The sequence below is a fragment of the Eucyclogobius newberryi genome, unplaced genomic scaffold (genome assembly GCF_026437365.1).
Source record: "Eucyclogobius newberryi isolate DKJ021-1_F unplaced genomic scaffold, fEucNew1.0.hap1 SCAF_53, whole genome shotgun sequence".
Taxonomy (NCBI): Eukaryota; Metazoa; Chordata; class Actinopteri; order Gobiiformes; family Gobiidae; genus Eucyclogobius; species Eucyclogobius newberryi.
The window spans coordinates 116,417-135,000 of record NW_027316201.1 but is presented as its reverse complement, the minus strand read 5'-3'; the positions used below and the strand labels follow the sequence as shown (position 1 = coordinate 135,000).

Here is an 18,584-nt window from a genome sequence, read left to right as displayed (position 1 = left end):
CAACGATCTCCTCACCTCGGCAGACTCCGGGGCCCTCAACATCCTGTTACTACTGGACCTCAGCGCAGCCTTTGACACTATAAACCATTCCATCCTCCTACAAAGGCTGCGCCAACTGGGTGTTGAGGGCTCTGCACTTGACTGGCTCACATCCTACCTCACCAACAGGCAAGAGTTCATTTCCCTCTCCGGTCACTCATCCACCCTCTCCCCAGTAACGCAGGGGTCCCCCAGGGCTCAGTCCTCGGCCCCCTCCTCTTCATCTGCTACATCTTCCCCCTTGGTCACATCCTCCGCCAACTCAACCTGGACTTTCACTGCTACGCTGACGACACCCAGATATACCTCACCACCAAATCCACCCAAAACCCTCCCCTCAGCCACATTGAAACCTGCATCTCTACAATAAAATCATGGCTCACTCTCAACTTCCTCAAACTGAACAGTGACAAAACAGAGCTCCTCCTCATTGGCACCAAATCCACTCTCAATAAAACTGGTCCCTTTTCACTCAGCATCGACACCTCGACCTTCACCCCCTCTACCCTGGTACGCAATCTCGGTGTCATCATGGACCCCACCCTCTCCTTCACTCCCCATGTCAGCCACATTGTCAAGACCTCATACTTCCACCTCCGCCGCATCGCCAAAATCCAACACTGCCTCACCCTCCCCGCTGCTGAATCCCTCATCCAGGCCATCATCTCCTCCCGCCTCGACTACTGCACCTCCCTCCTCACTGGCATCTCCTCCCATTCCCTCCATAGACTCCAAATGGTCCAAAACTCCGCTGCCCGCCTCCTCACCCACACCCGCCTCCTCACCCACACCCGCCTCCTCACCCACACCCGCCTCCTCACCCACACCCTCCTCACACACACCCTCCTCCTCACCCACACCCTCCTCCTCACCCACACCCGCCTCCTCACCCACACCCTCCTCCTCACCCACACCCTCCTCACCCACACCCGCCTCCTCACCCACACCCGCCTCCTCACCCACACCCGCCTCCTCACCCACACCCACCTCCTCACCCACACCCTCCTCCTCACCCACACCCTCCTCCTCACCCACACCCTCCTCACCCACACCCTCCTCCTCACCCACACCCGGTCCCGTGATCACATCACTCCCGTTCTCCGCTCTCTCCACTCTCTCCCCATCAAGCAGCGCATAAACTTTAAAATACTCCTCCTCACCTTCAAAGCTCTTCACCACCTTGCCCCCCCCTACCTGTCTGACCTCCTCATCCCCCACCGCCCCACCCGAGCTCTCCGATCCTCCTCCTCTCTCACCCTGACTGCACCAACATCCCGACTCAAAACTTTTGGCGACAGAGCATTCTCCCGAACAGCACCCCGACTCTGGAACTCCCTCCCCCAACCTGTCCGCCACTCTCCCTCACTCACAAAATTCAAATCCCGCCTAAAAACATGACCTCTTCACCCAAGCCTATGACCTCCCCTACCCCTAGCCTCCTCTACCCCATTGCCTACACTTCTACCCCCTGTTACATCCCCATCTTTTTCTCTCTACTTCTTCTGTCTTGTTCATTTTATCTGTATATTAATGTGTTCTGTACGTGTTGTCCCCCCTGTCTGTAAATACCCCCCCTTTTTTTATTATGTTCAGCGTCTTTGGGTCACTGAAAAGCGCTATATAAATAAAAGTTATTATTATTATTATTATCCAAATATGTGCCAACTGTGCCAAACTGCTTTATTACAATTTTAGCTCCTCTATGATCATAAAACATACATTTTGATGTTTTGTAGGCCACTAATAGCAATTATAACTGCTAAAAACAATATATGTGAAAATGTGTAAATATGAGTTTACCCATGAATTTCCCATATAGAGGTTAAAAAAAAAAATAATATTTTAATTTTATTTTTGTATTGGTATAATAATACATATATCTAACAAAATGCACGTCCAAAAGGCTAATAAAATCAGAAAACGTTATGAGCAAAATCCTGCCGAGAAATCTGTCTCTTTACAGCCTTCCCAGGGATATGCACGAGAATACAGAAGATTCTGTGTCAATAAGGCCTTTGTCCCGCCCCTCTTTCTAAAGCTTGGACAGAAAAAATGGTGGATGGTCTCATTCTGTAGGAAACAGTCTGAAGAAAAGAAGGATATCCAACATTATCTTATAGGTCAAACAGGTCATTTGTTATGGACGGAGAAATGCGCCGGACAAGCGCATTCTCGTCCGGCGAGAAACGAAGGAAAAAAAAAAAAAAGCCGTTTCGTCCGTCATAAACACAAACAGGACATGCGTTTGTAAAAGTTGAGACTTTCTCACAAACTATTGTCAATTGCTTCTTGGGGCAAATTATTCAATGTAAATCAATGACATATTTGTTTTGTTGAGAAAATAAGCTTTAAAATGATGTATAACTTGCTGGTATTGACCACGGAAATAAAAGTGATGATGTAAGAGAATATTTGAGATATAGAAAATGCTCGCCGGCCACAGGTGGGTGGGAACAGGTTTTAAACAAGTTTAATGATGTTCCAGAGCCTTTAGAGCCTTTAGAGCCTTTAGAGCCTTTAGAGGGTTAGGCTCACCTTCTTGAGGAGTTGCACGGCGCTGCTCTTCTGCACCAGACTTTGAGGAGACACGGCAGGTTTAGGGCTGATGGTCTGGATCTGGACCCCTTTGGTCTGCGTTAGAGCCGGTCTGACCTGAGTGAGTCCAGGTCTGACCTGAGTGAGTCCAGGTCTGACCTGAGTGAGTCCAGGTCTGGTCTGGGTCTGGAGCAGGACTGGTTTGGGGCTCTGCTTTGCCACGTGCTGAGCCACAGTCTTGAGATGCTGCGAGGCTCCGGTCAGTCCGGTCAGTCCGCTCTGAGAGACCACCTGGATCTGAACCGGACCAGACTGGGCCTGGGCCTTGGACACCTGAGGACGAGGAGCAGAGTCAAGTCAGAACCTCTGGATTTCCCTGGAGACTGGACTGGTTCTGTTCTGACCTGGTTCAGAACCTGCTGCAGCTGCCCAGGGTCAAGGCCCGAGACCTGAGTCTGGACCTGCAACAAGAACAAGAGCAGAACGTCAGGTGCAGAACGTCAGGTGCAGAACGTCAGGTGCAGAACGTCAGGTGCAGAACGTCAGGTGCAACATCGAGTAGAGCTGCTGAGGTTTGTCAGGTTCATGTGCAATACTCATACGCAATAATGTCATATTCATGTGCATATAACAGTTGTAAATAAGAGCGTTTACTTTTGCCACTATTATTATTATTTTTGTCTTATGTTATCTTATTTTTATTTTATTTTTGAATTTGTTTCTCTTTATTCCTTATTAAGAATATGTGAGGTTTTGTCTTTAAGAGTTTTTCTATTAAGTGTTTTTTAAAGCTTCCTATAAGTTATCTGTTCTTTACTTCAGTTGCAATACCGAAATTTCCCCATGTGGGACAAATAAAGGCTTATCTCATCTCATATAGTAGACATTCTTTATTTTAGTGTTTGACTTTTTAAACACATTTCTGTGACTGAAGCTTCACAGAATATTTATGAATAAAGTGCTTTATTGTTGAAAATCAGATTTGTTTTAAAGTGAGTATTTCTCCCACACTCACCTGACTGTGTCCGGGCGTGGCCGTGCTCATGACCTGGGTCTGTGTCAGGGCCGGGCTCTCGGTCTGGGACGGGTTCTGGACCAGGGCTCCCTGAAGAAGAGCTGCAGCCTCCTGGTCCGACACCTGAGGAAGGCAAAGATCACCTTCTTCTAACACTGAGGACAAAGTGAAATGCTTCACTTTCACCATCTTGACTCAAAGATCACGTTCTTCTGGTCCAGTTGCCGTCCTCAAAACATTTATTTATTAACCTTTATTCAAGCAGGTAAGAACGGGGTCGGCTTTGGAATGATGGCTTAGTGTGGACGTGTCCGTCCGGCTGCGGTTCTTCCCGTGGAAATAATCTGTTTTTATCACGATGGAGAGATCGATATTTCCACGTGGGAGCGACATATGAAGAGACTGGAGGCTTATTTCACCAAGTGACCAAGAAAAATAAGAAAAACCACAGAGAGAAATTAGGCTAGCAGTGCTACGATCAAGCTAGCAGCCCCCGCGCCGGGCCCCCGCGGCAAGATTTTTTAAGAAAGATTTTGAAAAATGGACTTTTATCTCAGACTTAAGTCTATGTCAAAGGATTGAAACTACAAAAATGAATGTTTTGCCCAGATTTCTCTCTCTGTTCCAGACTCTGTTTGATGATGGAATAAAACTATGTCTAGATTTATACAGAAAGGAAAAAAAATTCAAATCCAATAAAAAAAAAAACTCTACAATTATCAATAGAAAAAGGGGGCGGGGTTTACCTTGTGTGAAAAATTACTGTATTTCAGGTGAAATGAGAGCGTTGCTGGTGTGATCCAGACTCTGAAGCTCAATGGTCTTATACTGAGAGTCATGTGGTGCCTGAGGTTCCTGTACAGGTCTTATACTGAGAGTCATGTGGTGCCGGGGGTTCCTGTACAGGTCTTATACTGAGAGTCATGTGGTGCCGGGGGTTCCTGTACAGGTCTTATACTGAGAGTCATGTGGTGCCTGAGGTTCCTGTACAGGTCTTATACTGAGAGTCATGTGGTGCCTGAGGTTCCTGTACAGGTCTTATACTGAGAGTCATGTGGTGCCGGGGGTTCCTGTACAGGTCTTATACTGAGAGTCATGTGGTGCCTGAGGTTCCTGTACAGGTCTTATACTGAGAGTCATGTGGTGCCTGAGGTTCCTGTACAGGTCTTATACTGAGAGTCATGTGGTGCCGGGGGTTCCTGTACAGGTCTTATACTGAGAGTCATGTGGTGCCGGGGGTTCCTGTACAGGTCTTATACTGAGAGTCATGTGGTGCCGGGGGTTCCTGTACAGGTCTTATACTGAGAGTCATGTGGTGCCGGGGGTTCCTGTACTGGTCTTATACTGAGAGTCATGTGGTGCCTGAGGTTCCTGTACAGGCCTTATACTGAGAGTCATGTGGTGCCTGAGGTTCCTGTACAGGCCTTATACTGAGAGTCATGTGGTGCCGGGGGTTCCTGTACTGGTCTTATACTGAGAGTCATGTGGTGCCTGAGGTTCCTGTACAGGTCTTATACTGAGAGTCATGTGGTGCCTGAGGTTCCTGTACAGGTCTTATACTGAGAGTCATGTGGTGCCGGGGGTTCCTGTACAGGTCTTATACTGAGAGTCATGTGGTGCCAGGGGTTCCTGTACAGGTCTTATACTGAGAGTCATGTGGTGCCGGGGGTTCCTGTACAGGTCTTATACTGAGAGTCATGTGGTGCCGGGGGTTCCTGTACAGGTCTTATACTGAGAGTCATGTGGTGCCTGAGGTTCCTGTACAGGTCTTATACTGAGAGTCATGTGGTGCCTGAGGTTCCTGTACAGGCCTTATACTGAGAGTCATGTGGTGCCGGGGGTTCCTGTACAGGTCTTATACTGAGAGTCATGTGGTGCCGGGGGTTCCTGTACAGGTCTTATACTGAGAGTCATGTGGTGCCGGGGGTTCCTGTACAGGTCTTATACTGAGAGTCATGTGGTGCCGGGGGTTCCTGTACAGGTCTTATACTGAGAGTCATGTGGTGCCGGGGGTTCCTGTACAGGTCTTATACTGAGAGTCATGTGGTGCCGGGGGTTCCTGTACAGGTCTTATACTGAGAGTCATGTGGTGCCGAGGGTTCCTGTACAGGTCTTATACTGATGTGTGTACAACGGTGACGTCATTTCCGGTGAGTGTGTCGCGTTTTCAGAGCTGTTCGTTCTTAGAGCCTTTTACCGATTAATCCACGAATTATACACACTATTTACGCATCATATACACAAAAGTGAACGTTTGATTTCTCCGCAAACAATCTGGAGCCTCAAGCCGCTCGCTTTTCAGTATTTCGTGGATTAAAAAGCCCTCCTCACTCTCTAGCTCCAGCCTGAACTAGCCTAGCGTAGCCTAGCCGCTAGCGTCATGGCTGGATCTACCTTTACCTGTTTGAGCTTTCATATGTCGAGTCAGAACCCTGGCTCCTTCTCTGATGATAGGTGCGTGAAGTGCAGTGTAGTGGTAGTTTTGGAGGCCAGGGTTACGGAGTTAGAAGCGCGGATCCGCTGTTTAGAGGAGCTTAAGTCCAGTTATAGTTCGGTTTTAGCGCGAGGGCTACCGGACCGCGCTGCAGGGCGTAGCATTAGCATTAGCAGTAGCAGTAAGGCCGAGCTCAGCCCCTCAGCGTCTCCCGTGCAGCCGGGACTAGACCAGGAACAGAATAGGGACCATTTTGTGACAGTTCGGAGGGGACAAGGCGCTAAACGCCGAACCTCAGAGCGCCGTGAGCTTCACGTCTATAATAGGTTTTCTCCCCTCAGCGATCACACGCCCGCTGAACACACGAGAGAAACTCTTGTAATCGGGAGTTCTATTGTTAGAGACGTGAAGCTGCCAGCTGCTAGCGTTAGGTGTTTCCCGGGGGCCAGAATGGGTGACATCGAAGGAAACCTTAGGATCTTAAAGCGGAGTAGGACCCGTTTCCGGCGAGTCGTGGTTCACGCAGGCGGTAACGACGCCCGGCGGAGACAATCAGAGGTGCTCAAAGTTCAAGTAGCCGCGGTGTGTGACCTAGCGAAGTCGATGTCAGACACTGTAATATTTTCAGGTCCCCTGCCCAATCGGATCAATGCTGAATTGTACAGCCGTCTCTCAGCATTCAACAACTGGTTATCCAGATGGTGCCCTCAAAACAACGTAGTCTTTATTGATAACTGGAGTGCGTTTTGGGGAAAGCCTGGGCTCATACGCAGGGATGGCATCCATCCGACTTCGGAGGGTACATCCCTATTAGTTCGGAATTTGACCGATAGTCTTAGTCGTGTTAAGTGACCATCTAGGGATGAGCCCCAGGTGCAGAGCAGCAGTTCAAGACGCTCCTCTGTCGCTGAACTCTCGCCCGTTCTGTCACATGTGAAGTGTTCAGATTCAAGACAGATAGAGACTGTGTGTGTCCCTCGTGTCCCTCGTACAAATAATGCCAAAAAGTCACATCTCAGAAAAAATATTTCAGGCTCAGACCAAATAACTTAAGGAAAATAACAATCACAAATGACACAAATACACAAATGAATAAACACGTAAAATGTGGACTGCTAAACATTAGAGCAATTTCCTCCAAATCGCTCTTAGTTAATGAATTAATTAGTGACTATAACATAGATCTTCTAGCTCTAACTGAAACATGGCTTCAACAAGACGACTACGTCAGACTAAATGAGTCCACCCCACCCACCCATGTAAACCCTGCCCACCCATGTAAACCCCACCCATGTTAACTTTCAGACTGCCAGGAGCACAGGCCGAGGTGGTGGTGTGGCAGTGATCTCCCACTCAAGCCTACTCATGAGCCCTAAAACTAACAATGCATTTCACTCATTTGAAAGCCTTATGCTGTCGATCACATGTCCAAATATGAAAAACCAAAAAGGAGTTTTGTTCATAGTTATCTACCGACCTCCTGGTCCCTATTCAGAGTTTTTAACAGAGTTTTCTGACTTTATATCAAACTTAGTGTTAGCCTGGGATAAAATAGTTATAGTTGGAGACTTTAATATCCACGTGAACATGAGTGATGACTCTCTCAGTAATGCCTTCAGCGCCTTGTTAGACAGCATTGGTTTCACTCAGAATGTAAATAAAGCGACTCACACTCACAAGAACACTCTGGATCTTGTCCTAACGTATGGAACAGAGATTAGTGACCTCATTGTCCTCCCTCAAAACCCTATATTGTCAGATCATTTCCTAATTACCTTTCAGTTTATTCTTAAAGATCATCCAGTCCCACAAAATAAAGTTATAATGAAAAGGACAATATCTGAAAAATCTATCTCAAAATTCAAAGAAATAATAGAGCCAATATTCAGTGACATGTCATGTGATCATGTCATGTGATCACGTCATGTGATCATGTCATGTGATCATGTCATGTGATGTCATGTGATCACGTCATGTGATCATGTCATGTGATCCTGCTGAGAACAGTTTTAGTCCCAGTTTAAGTGATCAATGTGTCGACTTGACCATGAATTCTCTGAAGTCTGCTCTTGACGTTGTCGCGCCGTTAAAACAGAAGGTCATTAGGCCAAAGCGCGCCTCCCCATGGTACAACCAAGAACTGCGTTCACATAAACAAAGAGTTAGAAAGTTAGAGGGATTATTTCGTCGCTCTCACACCGAAGAATCCCTAAAAGCATGGAAAAGTTGCCTGCTGTCCTATAAGCAGGCTCTGCGTAAGGCCCAAACCAGATATTATTCAAATCTAATAGAAGTCAACAAAAGTAACACTAAATTCCTTTTCAGCACTGTAGCTAGGCTAACAAACTGTCACAGTGCAGTAGAGCCCTCAATCCCAGCTACACTTAGCTCTGATGATTTCCTCCTATTTTTTAATAATAAAATAAAAACAATCAGAGATAAATTAGATGAAATTACCCCCGCTATTAGCCCTGAACTAGCCCAAGCTGTAAATCTAACGTCCCATATAAATCCACCTGTAAACCTAGAAAGGTTCACAGCTGTTGATCAAGCAGAGATAACTTCAGCCATTATGTCCTCTAAAAGCTCAACTTGTGTCCTAGACCCCATTCCAAGCTCCTCAAAGACATTCTTCCCCTAATTATAGACCCTATTCTTAATATAATAAATACTTCACTCCAAAGTGGCTATGTTCCACAGTCCTTCAAACATGCAGTTATTAAACCTCTTCTGAAAAAGCCTAATCTAGATCCCGACCTATTGGTAAACTACAGACCTATTTCAAATCTTCCCTTCGTCTCTAAAATCCTTGAAAAAGTTGTAGTAAAACAGCTTTGTCGCCACCTGCAGGACAATAACTTATTTGAAGTTTTCCAGTCAGGGTTCAGAGCCCACCACAGCACTGAAACTGCACTAGTTAAAGTCACAAATGATTTGTTATTAGCCGCTGATGATGGACTGGTCTCAATCCTGGTTCTGTTGGACCTCAGCGCAGCGTTTGACCATCGACCACAACATTCTACTGCAGAGGTTAGAATGTGATGTAGGTGTTGGAGGAACAGCCCTCAGCTGGTTTAAATCCTATCTATCTGATAGGTTCCAATTTGTTAATGTAAACCAGAGCTCCTCACCAAGCTCTAAAGTAATTTACGGTGTGCCACAGGGTTCGGTACTCGGTCCAATTCTGTTTACTCTTTATATGCTACCATTAGGCAACATTATCAGAAAGCATGACATTAACTTCCACTGCTATGCAGACGACACTCAGCTGTATTTATCAATGAAACCTGATCAGAGCGATCAAGTAGACAGACTTAGTACTTGTGTGAAGGAGATAAAAACCTGGATGACACTAAACTACCTGCTTCTTAACCCTGAAAAAACCGAGGTCATTGTGCTTGGCCCTAAGCATCTACGAGACGCTCTATCTGAGCAGATAGTCACACTGGACAATGTCAGTGTAGCCTCCAGTTCTACTGTAAGAAACCTTGGAGTCTTATTTGACCAGGAGCTCTCATTTAAAGCTCATATAAATCAAGCTTGTAAAACAGCCTATTTCCATTTGCGCAACATCGCCAAAATCAGAAGAATCCTGCCTAAAAGTGATGCCGAAAAACTTATCCATGCATTTGTAACGACTAGATTAGACTACTGTAACTCCTGCTTGCAGCGTGTCCTAAAAGCTCCATAAAAAGCTTTCAACTGGTTCAAAATGCAGCAGCAAGATTACTAACAGGAACAAAAAGAAGAGAGCACATTACGCCGGTGCTGAAGTCTCTTCACTGGCTCCCCGTCGAGTCCAGAATCAAATTTAAAATTCTACTCTTGACCTACAAAGCCATAAATGACATGGCCCCATCCTACCTCAAAGATGCTATAGAACCATATCATCCAAACAGAGCTCTTCACTCTCAGAATGCTGGCCTTCTGGTGGTGCCAAGAGTCTCTAAAAGTACTGTAGGAGGTAGAGCGTTTAGCTACCAAGCTCCTGTGTTATGGAATCAGCTCCCGACCCATGTTAAATATGCTGACACAGTCTCTTCATTTAAGTCCAGGCTTAAAACGTTCCTCTTTAAATCGCTTATGGTCAGACTAGTTAGGAACAGAAACATAAACCCACAGCTTCAGCTACGCTGCCCTAGGAGTAACTATGCTGGGGGAAGTATGACAGCTTGAGCACTATCCTCTTCTTCTTCTGACTACTTATGCTATCAAACAATATTTATTTTTTGATTCCACTTGTTCACCGCCTTCTTTTCTTTCTCTCACTCCTGAGGACCTGTGGACCCAGATGCCCCTCCCCTGGTGAAGTGGTCCCTGCCCTGTGTGGACGGTCCCTCTTCTGCCTGAAGAGTGGGTCCAGCTCGACTCAGACGGTCCCTCTTCTGCCTGAAGAGTGGGTCCAGCTCGACTCAGACGGTCCCTCTTCTGCCTGAAGAGTGGGTCCAGCTCCAGTCTCCTTGTGTCCGTCTGTCCGTCTGTGAGAGTCGGATCTCTCCTTCACTGGAACTCCTCCAGGTTTCTACGCTTTTTTCCCAAAGAGGTTTTTTTTGTAGTTTTTCCTGGCCGAGAAGGAGAGTCTAAGGACAGAGGACCCTGGGACATCGTCCCTCGCCACCACAGACATTGTTGATTCATTTCTCCCTGTGGCCCTCAGAGGCAACTGTTGTTGTGATTTTGGGCCTTACAAAAATAAATTGATTTGATTTTGATTTGAGAGTCATGTGGTGCCTGAGGTTCCTGTACAGGTCTTATACTGAGAGTCATGTGGTGCCGGGGGTTCCTGTACAGGTCTTATACTGAGAGTCATGTGGTGCCTGAGGTTCCTGTACAGGTCTTATACTGAGAGTCATGTGGTGCCTGAGGTTCCTGTACAGGTCTTATACTGAGAGTCATGTGGTGCCTGAGGTTCCTGTACAGGTCTTATACTGAGAGTCATGTGGTGCCTGAGGTTCCTGTACAGGTCTTATACTGAGAGTCATGTGGTGCCTGAGGTTCCTGTACAGGTCTTATACTGAGAGTCATGTGGGGCCTGAGGTTCCTGTACAGGTCTTACTGCAGATGACAGACGCTTTGGCCCTGTGCAACCATCGGCCCCTCACACTGGTCTGACCTGTGCGCACTGGTCAGACCTGTGCGCACTGGTCTGACCAGTGCGCACTGGTCAGACCTGTGCGCACTGGTCAGACCCACCTGTCATTGCTTCATAAAAGAGGATGTTACGTTCCACATGTGAGTGTGATGCATCATGGGAAAGCTTAGGCCTTCTAGTTTCTGCAGATGTGCACATGTCACACTGTCAGGGCTTCAGAACTTACACTATAGAAGCAGAAACATGAACAAAACATCCTTTTTTTAGTCTCGCCTGAATATTGTCCATGTGTAAAGGTCCTGAGCAGGACAGACTTCATTGTGTTTATGCTGTTCACTGCACATGCTGTTGTCATGACAACAACTGTGTCAAGTTTCACATCTCTAGAACAGAAGCATTTTGGTGCTTTGACCTTTTTGTATCAAAAAGTATATTCAAGTGATCCAAATATGTGCCAACTGTGCCAAACTGCTTTATTACAGTTTTAGCTCCTCTATGATCATAAAACATACATTTGATGTTTTGTAGAACCACTAATACTATTATAACTGCTAAAAACAAGGTATGTGAAAATGTGTCCCATATCGAGGTGAAAAAATAATATTTTTATTTTATTTTTGTATTGGTATAATACATATATCTAACAAAATGCGCATTCATAAGGCGAATAAAATCAAAAAACGTGATGCGTAAAATCTAGTCGCCTCCTGCCCAAAAATCTGGCTCTTGACCGTCTTTTACGCACGAGAATAGAGACGATTCTGTGTGAATAAGCCCTAAGTCCCACCCACCGTTCTAAAGCTTGGCTCATTGGCAAGAATATTATGTAAATCAAAGTGTTCTACGTCATCTCAATCACGTGCTATCTGGGTGTAAACAAAGAAGGCCGCGCGCATCGGAAGCGGCGCATTTTTCCCTCCGGAGGCTGTAGAGGACAAACCCGAGGACAGTGGACGGTCTCATTCTGTAGGAAACAGTCTGAAGAAAAGATCGATACAAACAGCATCTTATAAGTCAAACAGGTCGTTTGTTATGGACGAGCCTTAATCCTGACCATCGTCACAGAAGAAAACTTAGTTTACTTGACAATATCTGGAAATGTGAAAACTCCAGTAAAAATACAAGTGTATATTGTTTTTCTGTGGATTATTATGGACAGAACGAGTCGACACTGAAGGAGTGAACGTTGATGAGGCCGTCATAAGTCACAAAACAGGTCAGACATTTTGAAGAAAGTTGAGACTTTCTCACAAACTATTGGTAATTGCTTCTTGGGGCGTATTATTCAATCAATGACATATTCGTTTTGTTGAGAAAATAAGCTTTAAAATGATGTATAACTTATGGTATTGAGCACGGAAATAAGAGTGATGATGTAAGAGAACTTTTGAAGTATGTGATGGCCCGCGGGCAGGTGGGCGTGAACAGGTGAAGAAATTAATTACCGGTAATTAATTTCATCCAAATGTCATAAAAACAGAAAATACTTCTTTTAGGTTTAGTTTTTGGGAGATTAGATTGTCTGAAGGTCCCATTCTAAGACCCTTAGACCCTCACCAGCTTTAGAGACGGGGTCAAAGTTCAGAGAAGTCCATTCGGTCCTTTGACGGCCACATTTTGCTCCTAAAATTGTCCTTTGATTTAAATGTGAAATAATAATACTGCCTCAGATGCCCTCCTCCCGCCGCCTCAGATGCCCTCCTCCCGCCGCCTCAGATGCCCTCCTCCCGCCGCCTCAGATGCCCTCCCGCCGCCTCAGATGCCCTCCTCCCGCCGCCTCAGATGCCCTCCTCCCGCCTCAGATGCCCTCCTCCCGCCGCCTCAGATGCCCTCCCGCCGCCTCAGATGCCCTCCCGCCGCCTCAGATGCCCTCCCCCCGCCGCCTCAGATGCCCTCCTCCCGCCGCCTCAGATGCCCTCCTCCCGCCGCCTCAGATGCCCTCCTCCCGCCGCCTCAGATGCCCTCCTCCCACCGCCTCAGATGCCCTCCTCCCACCGCCTCAGATGCCCTCCTCCCGCCGCCTCAGATGCCCTCCTCCCGCCGCCTCAGATGCCCTCCCGCCGCCTCAGATGCCCTCCTCCCGCCGCCTCAGATGCCCTCCTCCCGCCGCCTCAGATGCCCTCCTCCCGCCGCCTCAGATGCCCTCCCGCCGCCCGCCTCAGATGCCCTCCCGCCGCCTCAGATGCCCTCCTCCCGCCGCCTCAGATGCCCTCCTCCCGCCGCCTCAGATGCCCTCCTCCCGCCGCCTCAGATGCCCTCCTCCCGCCGCCTCAGATGCCCTCCCGCCGCCCGCCTCAGATGCCCTCCCGCCGCCTCAGATGCCCTCCTCCCGCCGCCTCAGATGCCCTCCTCCCGCCGCCTCAGATGCCCTCCCGCCGCCTCAGATGCCCTCCCGCCGCATCAGATGCCCTCCTCCCGCCGCCTCAGATGCCCTCCCGCCGCATCAGATGCCCTCCCGCCGCATCAGATGCCCTCCCGCCGCCTCAGATGCCCTCCCGCCGCCTCAGATGCCCTCCCGCCGCCTCAGATGCCCTCCTCCCGCCGCCTCAGATGCCCTCCCGCCGCCTCAGATGCCCTCCTCCCGCCGCCTCAGATGCCCTCCTCCCGCCGCCTCAGATGCCCTCCTCCCGCCTCAGATGCCCTCCTCCCGCCGCCTCAGATGCCCTCCCGCCGCCTCAGATGCCCTCCTCCCGCCTCAGATGCCCTCCTCCCGCCGCCTCAGATGCCCTCCCGCCGCCTCAGATGCCCTCCTCCCGCCGCCTCAGATGCCCTCCTCCCGCCGCCTCAGATGCCCTCCTCCCGCCGCCTCAGATGCCCTCCTCCCACCGCCTCAGATGCCCTCCTCCCACCGCCTCAGATGCCCTCCCACCGCCTCAGATGCCCTCCTCCCACCGCCTCAGATGCCCTCCCGCCGCCTCAGATGCCCTCCTCCCGCCGCCTCAGATGCCCTCCTCCCGCCGCCTCAGATGCCCTCCTCCCGCCGCCTCAGATGCCCTCCTCCCGCCGCCTCAGATGCCCTCCTCCCGCCGCCTCAGATGCCCTCCTCCCGCCGCCTCAGATGCCCTCCTCCCGCCGCCTCAGATGCCCTCCTCCCGCCGCCTCAGATGCCCTCCCGCCGCCTCAGATGCCCTCCCGCCGCCTCAGATGCCCTCCTCCCGCCGCCTCAGATGCCCTCCTCCCGCCGCCTCAGATGCCCTCCTCCCGCCGCCTCAGATGCCCTCCTCCCGCCGCCTCAGATGCCCTCCCGCCGCCCGCCTCAGATGCCCTCCTCCCGCCGCCTCAGATGCCCTCCTCCCGCCGCCTCAGATGCCCTCCTCCCGCCGCCTCAGATGCCCTCCTCCCGCCGCCTCAGATGCCCTCCTCCCGCCGCCTCAGATGCCCTCCCGCCGCCTCAGATGCCCTCCTCCCGCCGCCTCAGATGCCCTCCCGCCGCCTCAGATGCCCTCCCGCCGCCTCAGATGCCCTCCTCCCGCCGCCTCAGATGCCCTCCTCCCGCCGCCTCAGATGCCCTCCTCCCGCCGCCTCAGATGCCCTCCTCCCGCCGCCTCAGATGCCCTCCTCCCGCCGCCTCAGATGCCCTCCTCCCGCCGCCTCAGATGCCCTCCCGCCGCCTCAGATGCCCTCCCGCCGCCTCAGATGCCCTCCCGCCGCCTCAGATGCCCTCCCGCCGCCTCAGATGCCCTCCTCCCGCCGCCTCAGATGCCCTCCTCCCGCCGCCTCAGATGCCCTCCTCCCGCCGCCTCAGATGCCCTCCCGCCGCCCGCCTCAGATGCCCTCCTCCCGCCGCCTCAGATGCCCTCCTCCCGCCGCCTCAGATGCCCTCCTCCCGCCGCCTCAGATGCCCTCCTCCCGCCGCCTCAGATGCCCTCCTCCCGCCGCCTCAGATGCCCTCCCGCCGCCTCAGATGCCCTCCCGCCGCCTCAGATGCCCTCCTCCCGCCTCAGATGCCCTCCCGCCGCCTCAGATGCCCTCCTCCCGCCGCCTCAGATGCCCTCCTCCCGCCGCCTCAGATGCCCTCCTCCCGCCGCCTCAGATGCCCTCCTCCCGCCGCCTCAGATGCCCTCCCGCCGCCTCAGATGCCCTCCTCCCGCTGCCTCAGATGCCCTCCTCCCGCCGCCTCAGATGCCCTCCTCCCGCCGCCTCAGATGCCCTCCTCCCGCCGCCTCAGATGCCCTCCCGCCGCCCGCCTCAGATGCCCTCCCGCCGCCTCAGATGCCCTCCTCCCGCCGCCTCAGATGCCCTCCTCCCGCCGCCTCAGATGCCCTCCCGCCGCCTCAGATGCCCTCCCGCCGCATCAGATGCCCTCCTCCCGCCGCCTCAGATGCCCTCCCGCCGCATCAGATGCCCTCCCGCCGCATCAGATGCCCTCCCGCCGCCTCAGATGCCCTCCCGCCGCCTCAGATGCCCTCCCGCCGCCTCAGATGCCCTCCTCCCGCCGCCTCAGATGCCCTCCCGCCGCCTCAGATGCCCTCCTCCCGCCGCCTCAGATGCCCTCCTCCCGCCGCCTCAGATGCCCTCCTCCCGCCGCCTCAGATGCCCTCCTCCCGCCGCCTCAGATGCCCTCCCGCCGCCTCAGATGCCCTCCCGCCGCCTCAGATGCCCTCCTCCCGCCGCCTCAGATGCCCTCCTCCCGCCGCCTCAGATGCCCTCCCGCCGCCCGCCTCAGATGCCCTCCCGCCGCCTCAGATGCCCTCCTCCCGCCGCCTCAGATGCCCTCCTCCCGCCGCCTCAGATGCCCTCCCGCCGCCTCAGATGCCCTCCTCCCGCCGCCTCAGATGCCCTCCTCCCGCCGCCTCAGATGCCCTCCTCCCGCCGCCTCAGATGCCCTCCCGCCGCCTCAGATGCCCTCCCGCCGCATCAGATGCCCTCCCGCCGCCTCAGATGCCCTCCCGCCGCCTCAGATGCCCTCCCGCCGCCTCAGATTGTCCTCACCTGGACCACGGTCTGCTTGGACAGCTGTTCCAGGATCAGTCGCTGCTCCTCTGCCGTTAGCCCCGCCCCTTCCACCAGGCTGCCGTCTGATTGGACATACAGGATGGTTGTGTTGGCAAACTCTGACCCCAGAAGCAGGTCTCCAGAGTCCAGAACTGTGATGGTCTGGTTCTGGTCCTGGTCCTGGGTTTGGACACTCTGTTCAGAGACAACCTGAAAGAGCAGAAAGCATGGGTATGACCACCTGACCACAGCACGGGTATGACCACCTGACCACAGCACGGGTATGACCACCTGACCACAGCACAGGTATGACCACCTGACCACAGCACGGGTATGACCACAGCACAGGTATGACCACCTGACCACAGCACGGGTATGACCCCAGCATGACCTCCACATAAATCCTTCATTATTCCAATAAAATAAAAGTGAACTATAAAAACTTTGGTCGCTGACAATGACATGTGGATTTAGAACAAACTCAAACCAAACACACAGAAGACCGGGTAAAGACCGGGTAAAGACCGGGTAAAGACCGGGTAAAGACCGGGTAAAGACCGGGTAAAGACCGGGTAAAGACCGGGGCGAATAACCTGGTGTTGCGTCTGGAGCTTTCTTTTAATCCGTTTACTTTATGTAAAATGTTTTAAATCCTGTGGTCAGACTTTAATAAAATATCCATCCGTCTTGGTCCCGTTTATCTGGGGCCGGGTCAGGGGGCCGGGTCCTGTTTGGTTTGGTGAATAAAACCTGATATTAATAATATTTAAATCATAGTTTTACTTCCGTTGCAGTTTGTGAAGAAATTTTTTGCTTAAAATGACAGGAAGTAGAGCTGGATCCCTCTGTGATGTCATCAGTGTGCGACAGAGACAGTTACACTTATGACACACTTTTCTGACAGTTTAAACCATCATTCAACAAAATAAAGGTGTTTCATGGTATTATTGTGTGTCAAATAATAACTGTTGTGTCATGTGTCATTCATAAGGAGTTTGGCTGTTGTTTACAGTCTGGTTGCTAGGTAACAACTGTGGAATTACCTCTACCTATGTCCTATTTGTGCTCATGTCCAACCACAAAGTACAATTATAAAATGTATAACAAATTTCAACCTGGGACAAATAGAATACATTTAAGTCGGATCTCAGCCTCAGGGTCACAAACCATCTGCCACAGGGTCACAAACCATCAGCCTCAGGGTCACAAACCATCTGCCTCAGGGTCACAAACCATCTGCCACAGGGTCACAAACCATCAGCCTCAGGGTCACAAACCATCTGCCTCAGGGTCACAAACCATCTGCCACAGGGTCACAAACCATCAGCCTCAGGGTCACAAACCATCAGCCTCAGGGTCACAAACCATCTGCCTCAGGGTCACAAACCATCAGCCTCAGGGTCACAAACCATCAGCCTCAGGGTCACAAACCATCTGCCTCAGGGTCACAAACCATCAGCCTCAGGGTCACAAACCATCAGCCTCAGGGTCACAAACCATCTGCCTCAGGGTCACAAACCATCAGCCTCAGGGTCACAAACCATCAGCCTCAGGGTCACAAACCATCTGCCTCAGGGTCACAAACCATCAGTTTTATCATCACAAACTCACAGTCGTCACATCTTATGAACACGTGAATATTCATGTTCTGATCCGAGACCCAAAACAAAGTGAGCACAGACCCTCCGATGCCACATTCAGATCAGGGGTAGGGGTTAAGGGGTAGGGGGTAGGGGTTAAGGGGTTAGGGGTTAAGGGTTAGGGGTTAAGGGGTTAGGGGTTAAGGGGTAAGGGGTAGGGGTTAAGGGGTTAGGGGTTAGGGGTTAAGGGTTAAGGGGTAGGGGTTAAGGGGTTAGGGGTTAGGGCACCTGGAAGCTCTCCCCGGGCCTGAAGCTCTCTCCGGGCCTCGCGTCCTGCACAGCGGCCACACTCTCGGAACCGTGGCCGGGGTCGGAGCTGTGCGAAGCGGGCGGAGCTGTCGCGACTTCCCGGGCCGTGGTGCCGCTCTGCCCGGTCTCCGCGCTCTGCTCTGCCGCTGGAGTTCCATCCCCAAGCTCGGTGCTCTGGTCAGCGGCTGCAGTACTGGTCAGGGCGTCGCTGCTCGGTTCGGGCGGGCTCTGGAGCGGGTCTGCGGCCGGTATTGTTCTGGTCGAACCGCCGTCATCCTCCGTGTCCGCCATTTTGGATGAGGCTTATGTGAAGCGGCGGGGCGAGCTGCGCGGCTCTCCGGGGAAATGCGGGGTAATAGCGGGTAAACGCGGGGTTTGTGGGGTTCAGGGTGGTGCTGGCGCGGGGCTGAAGCGGGAGTGAAGCGGCCCAAACGCGGGGACCGACGGGGGCATTCACGGGTGCGTGTATAAACGCGTAGATCGTGAGGAAAACGGTAACGGGTTAGCGGGGTAGTTTTGAACTAGCATTAGCATTAGCTTCAGCCTTCGGCAGCACAAGAAGCACGGACTGGAATCTGACTGAGTGGAGCCGGAGTCAGAACCCTTAGACCTGGTTTAGACCTGGTTTAGACCTGGTTTAGACCT

General features: G+C 51.6%; 1 protein-coding gene across 1 annotated transcript in view; it reads right to left on the bottom strand.

Moving 5' to 3' along the window:
* Positions 1-18,230, bottom strand: part of LOC140383541 (uncharacterized) — a 37,949-nt gene extending 19,719 nt beyond the window's left edge. Inside the window, exons 1-5 of the mRNA XM_072465986.1 lie at positions 17,919-18,230; positions 16,048-16,260; positions 3,590-3,712; positions 2,979-3,035; positions 2,575-2,907 (exon numbers count right to left, since the gene is read on the bottom strand). Coding sequence (XP_072322087.1) covers positions 2,575-2,907; positions 2,979-3,035; positions 3,590-3,712; positions 16,048-16,260; positions 17,919-18,230 — 1,038 coding nt within the window. The remainder of the gene's footprint in view (positions 1-2,574; positions 2,908-2,978; positions 3,036-3,589; positions 3,713-16,047; positions 16,261-17,918) is intronic.
* Positions 18,231-18,584: the final 354 nt, after the last annotated feature.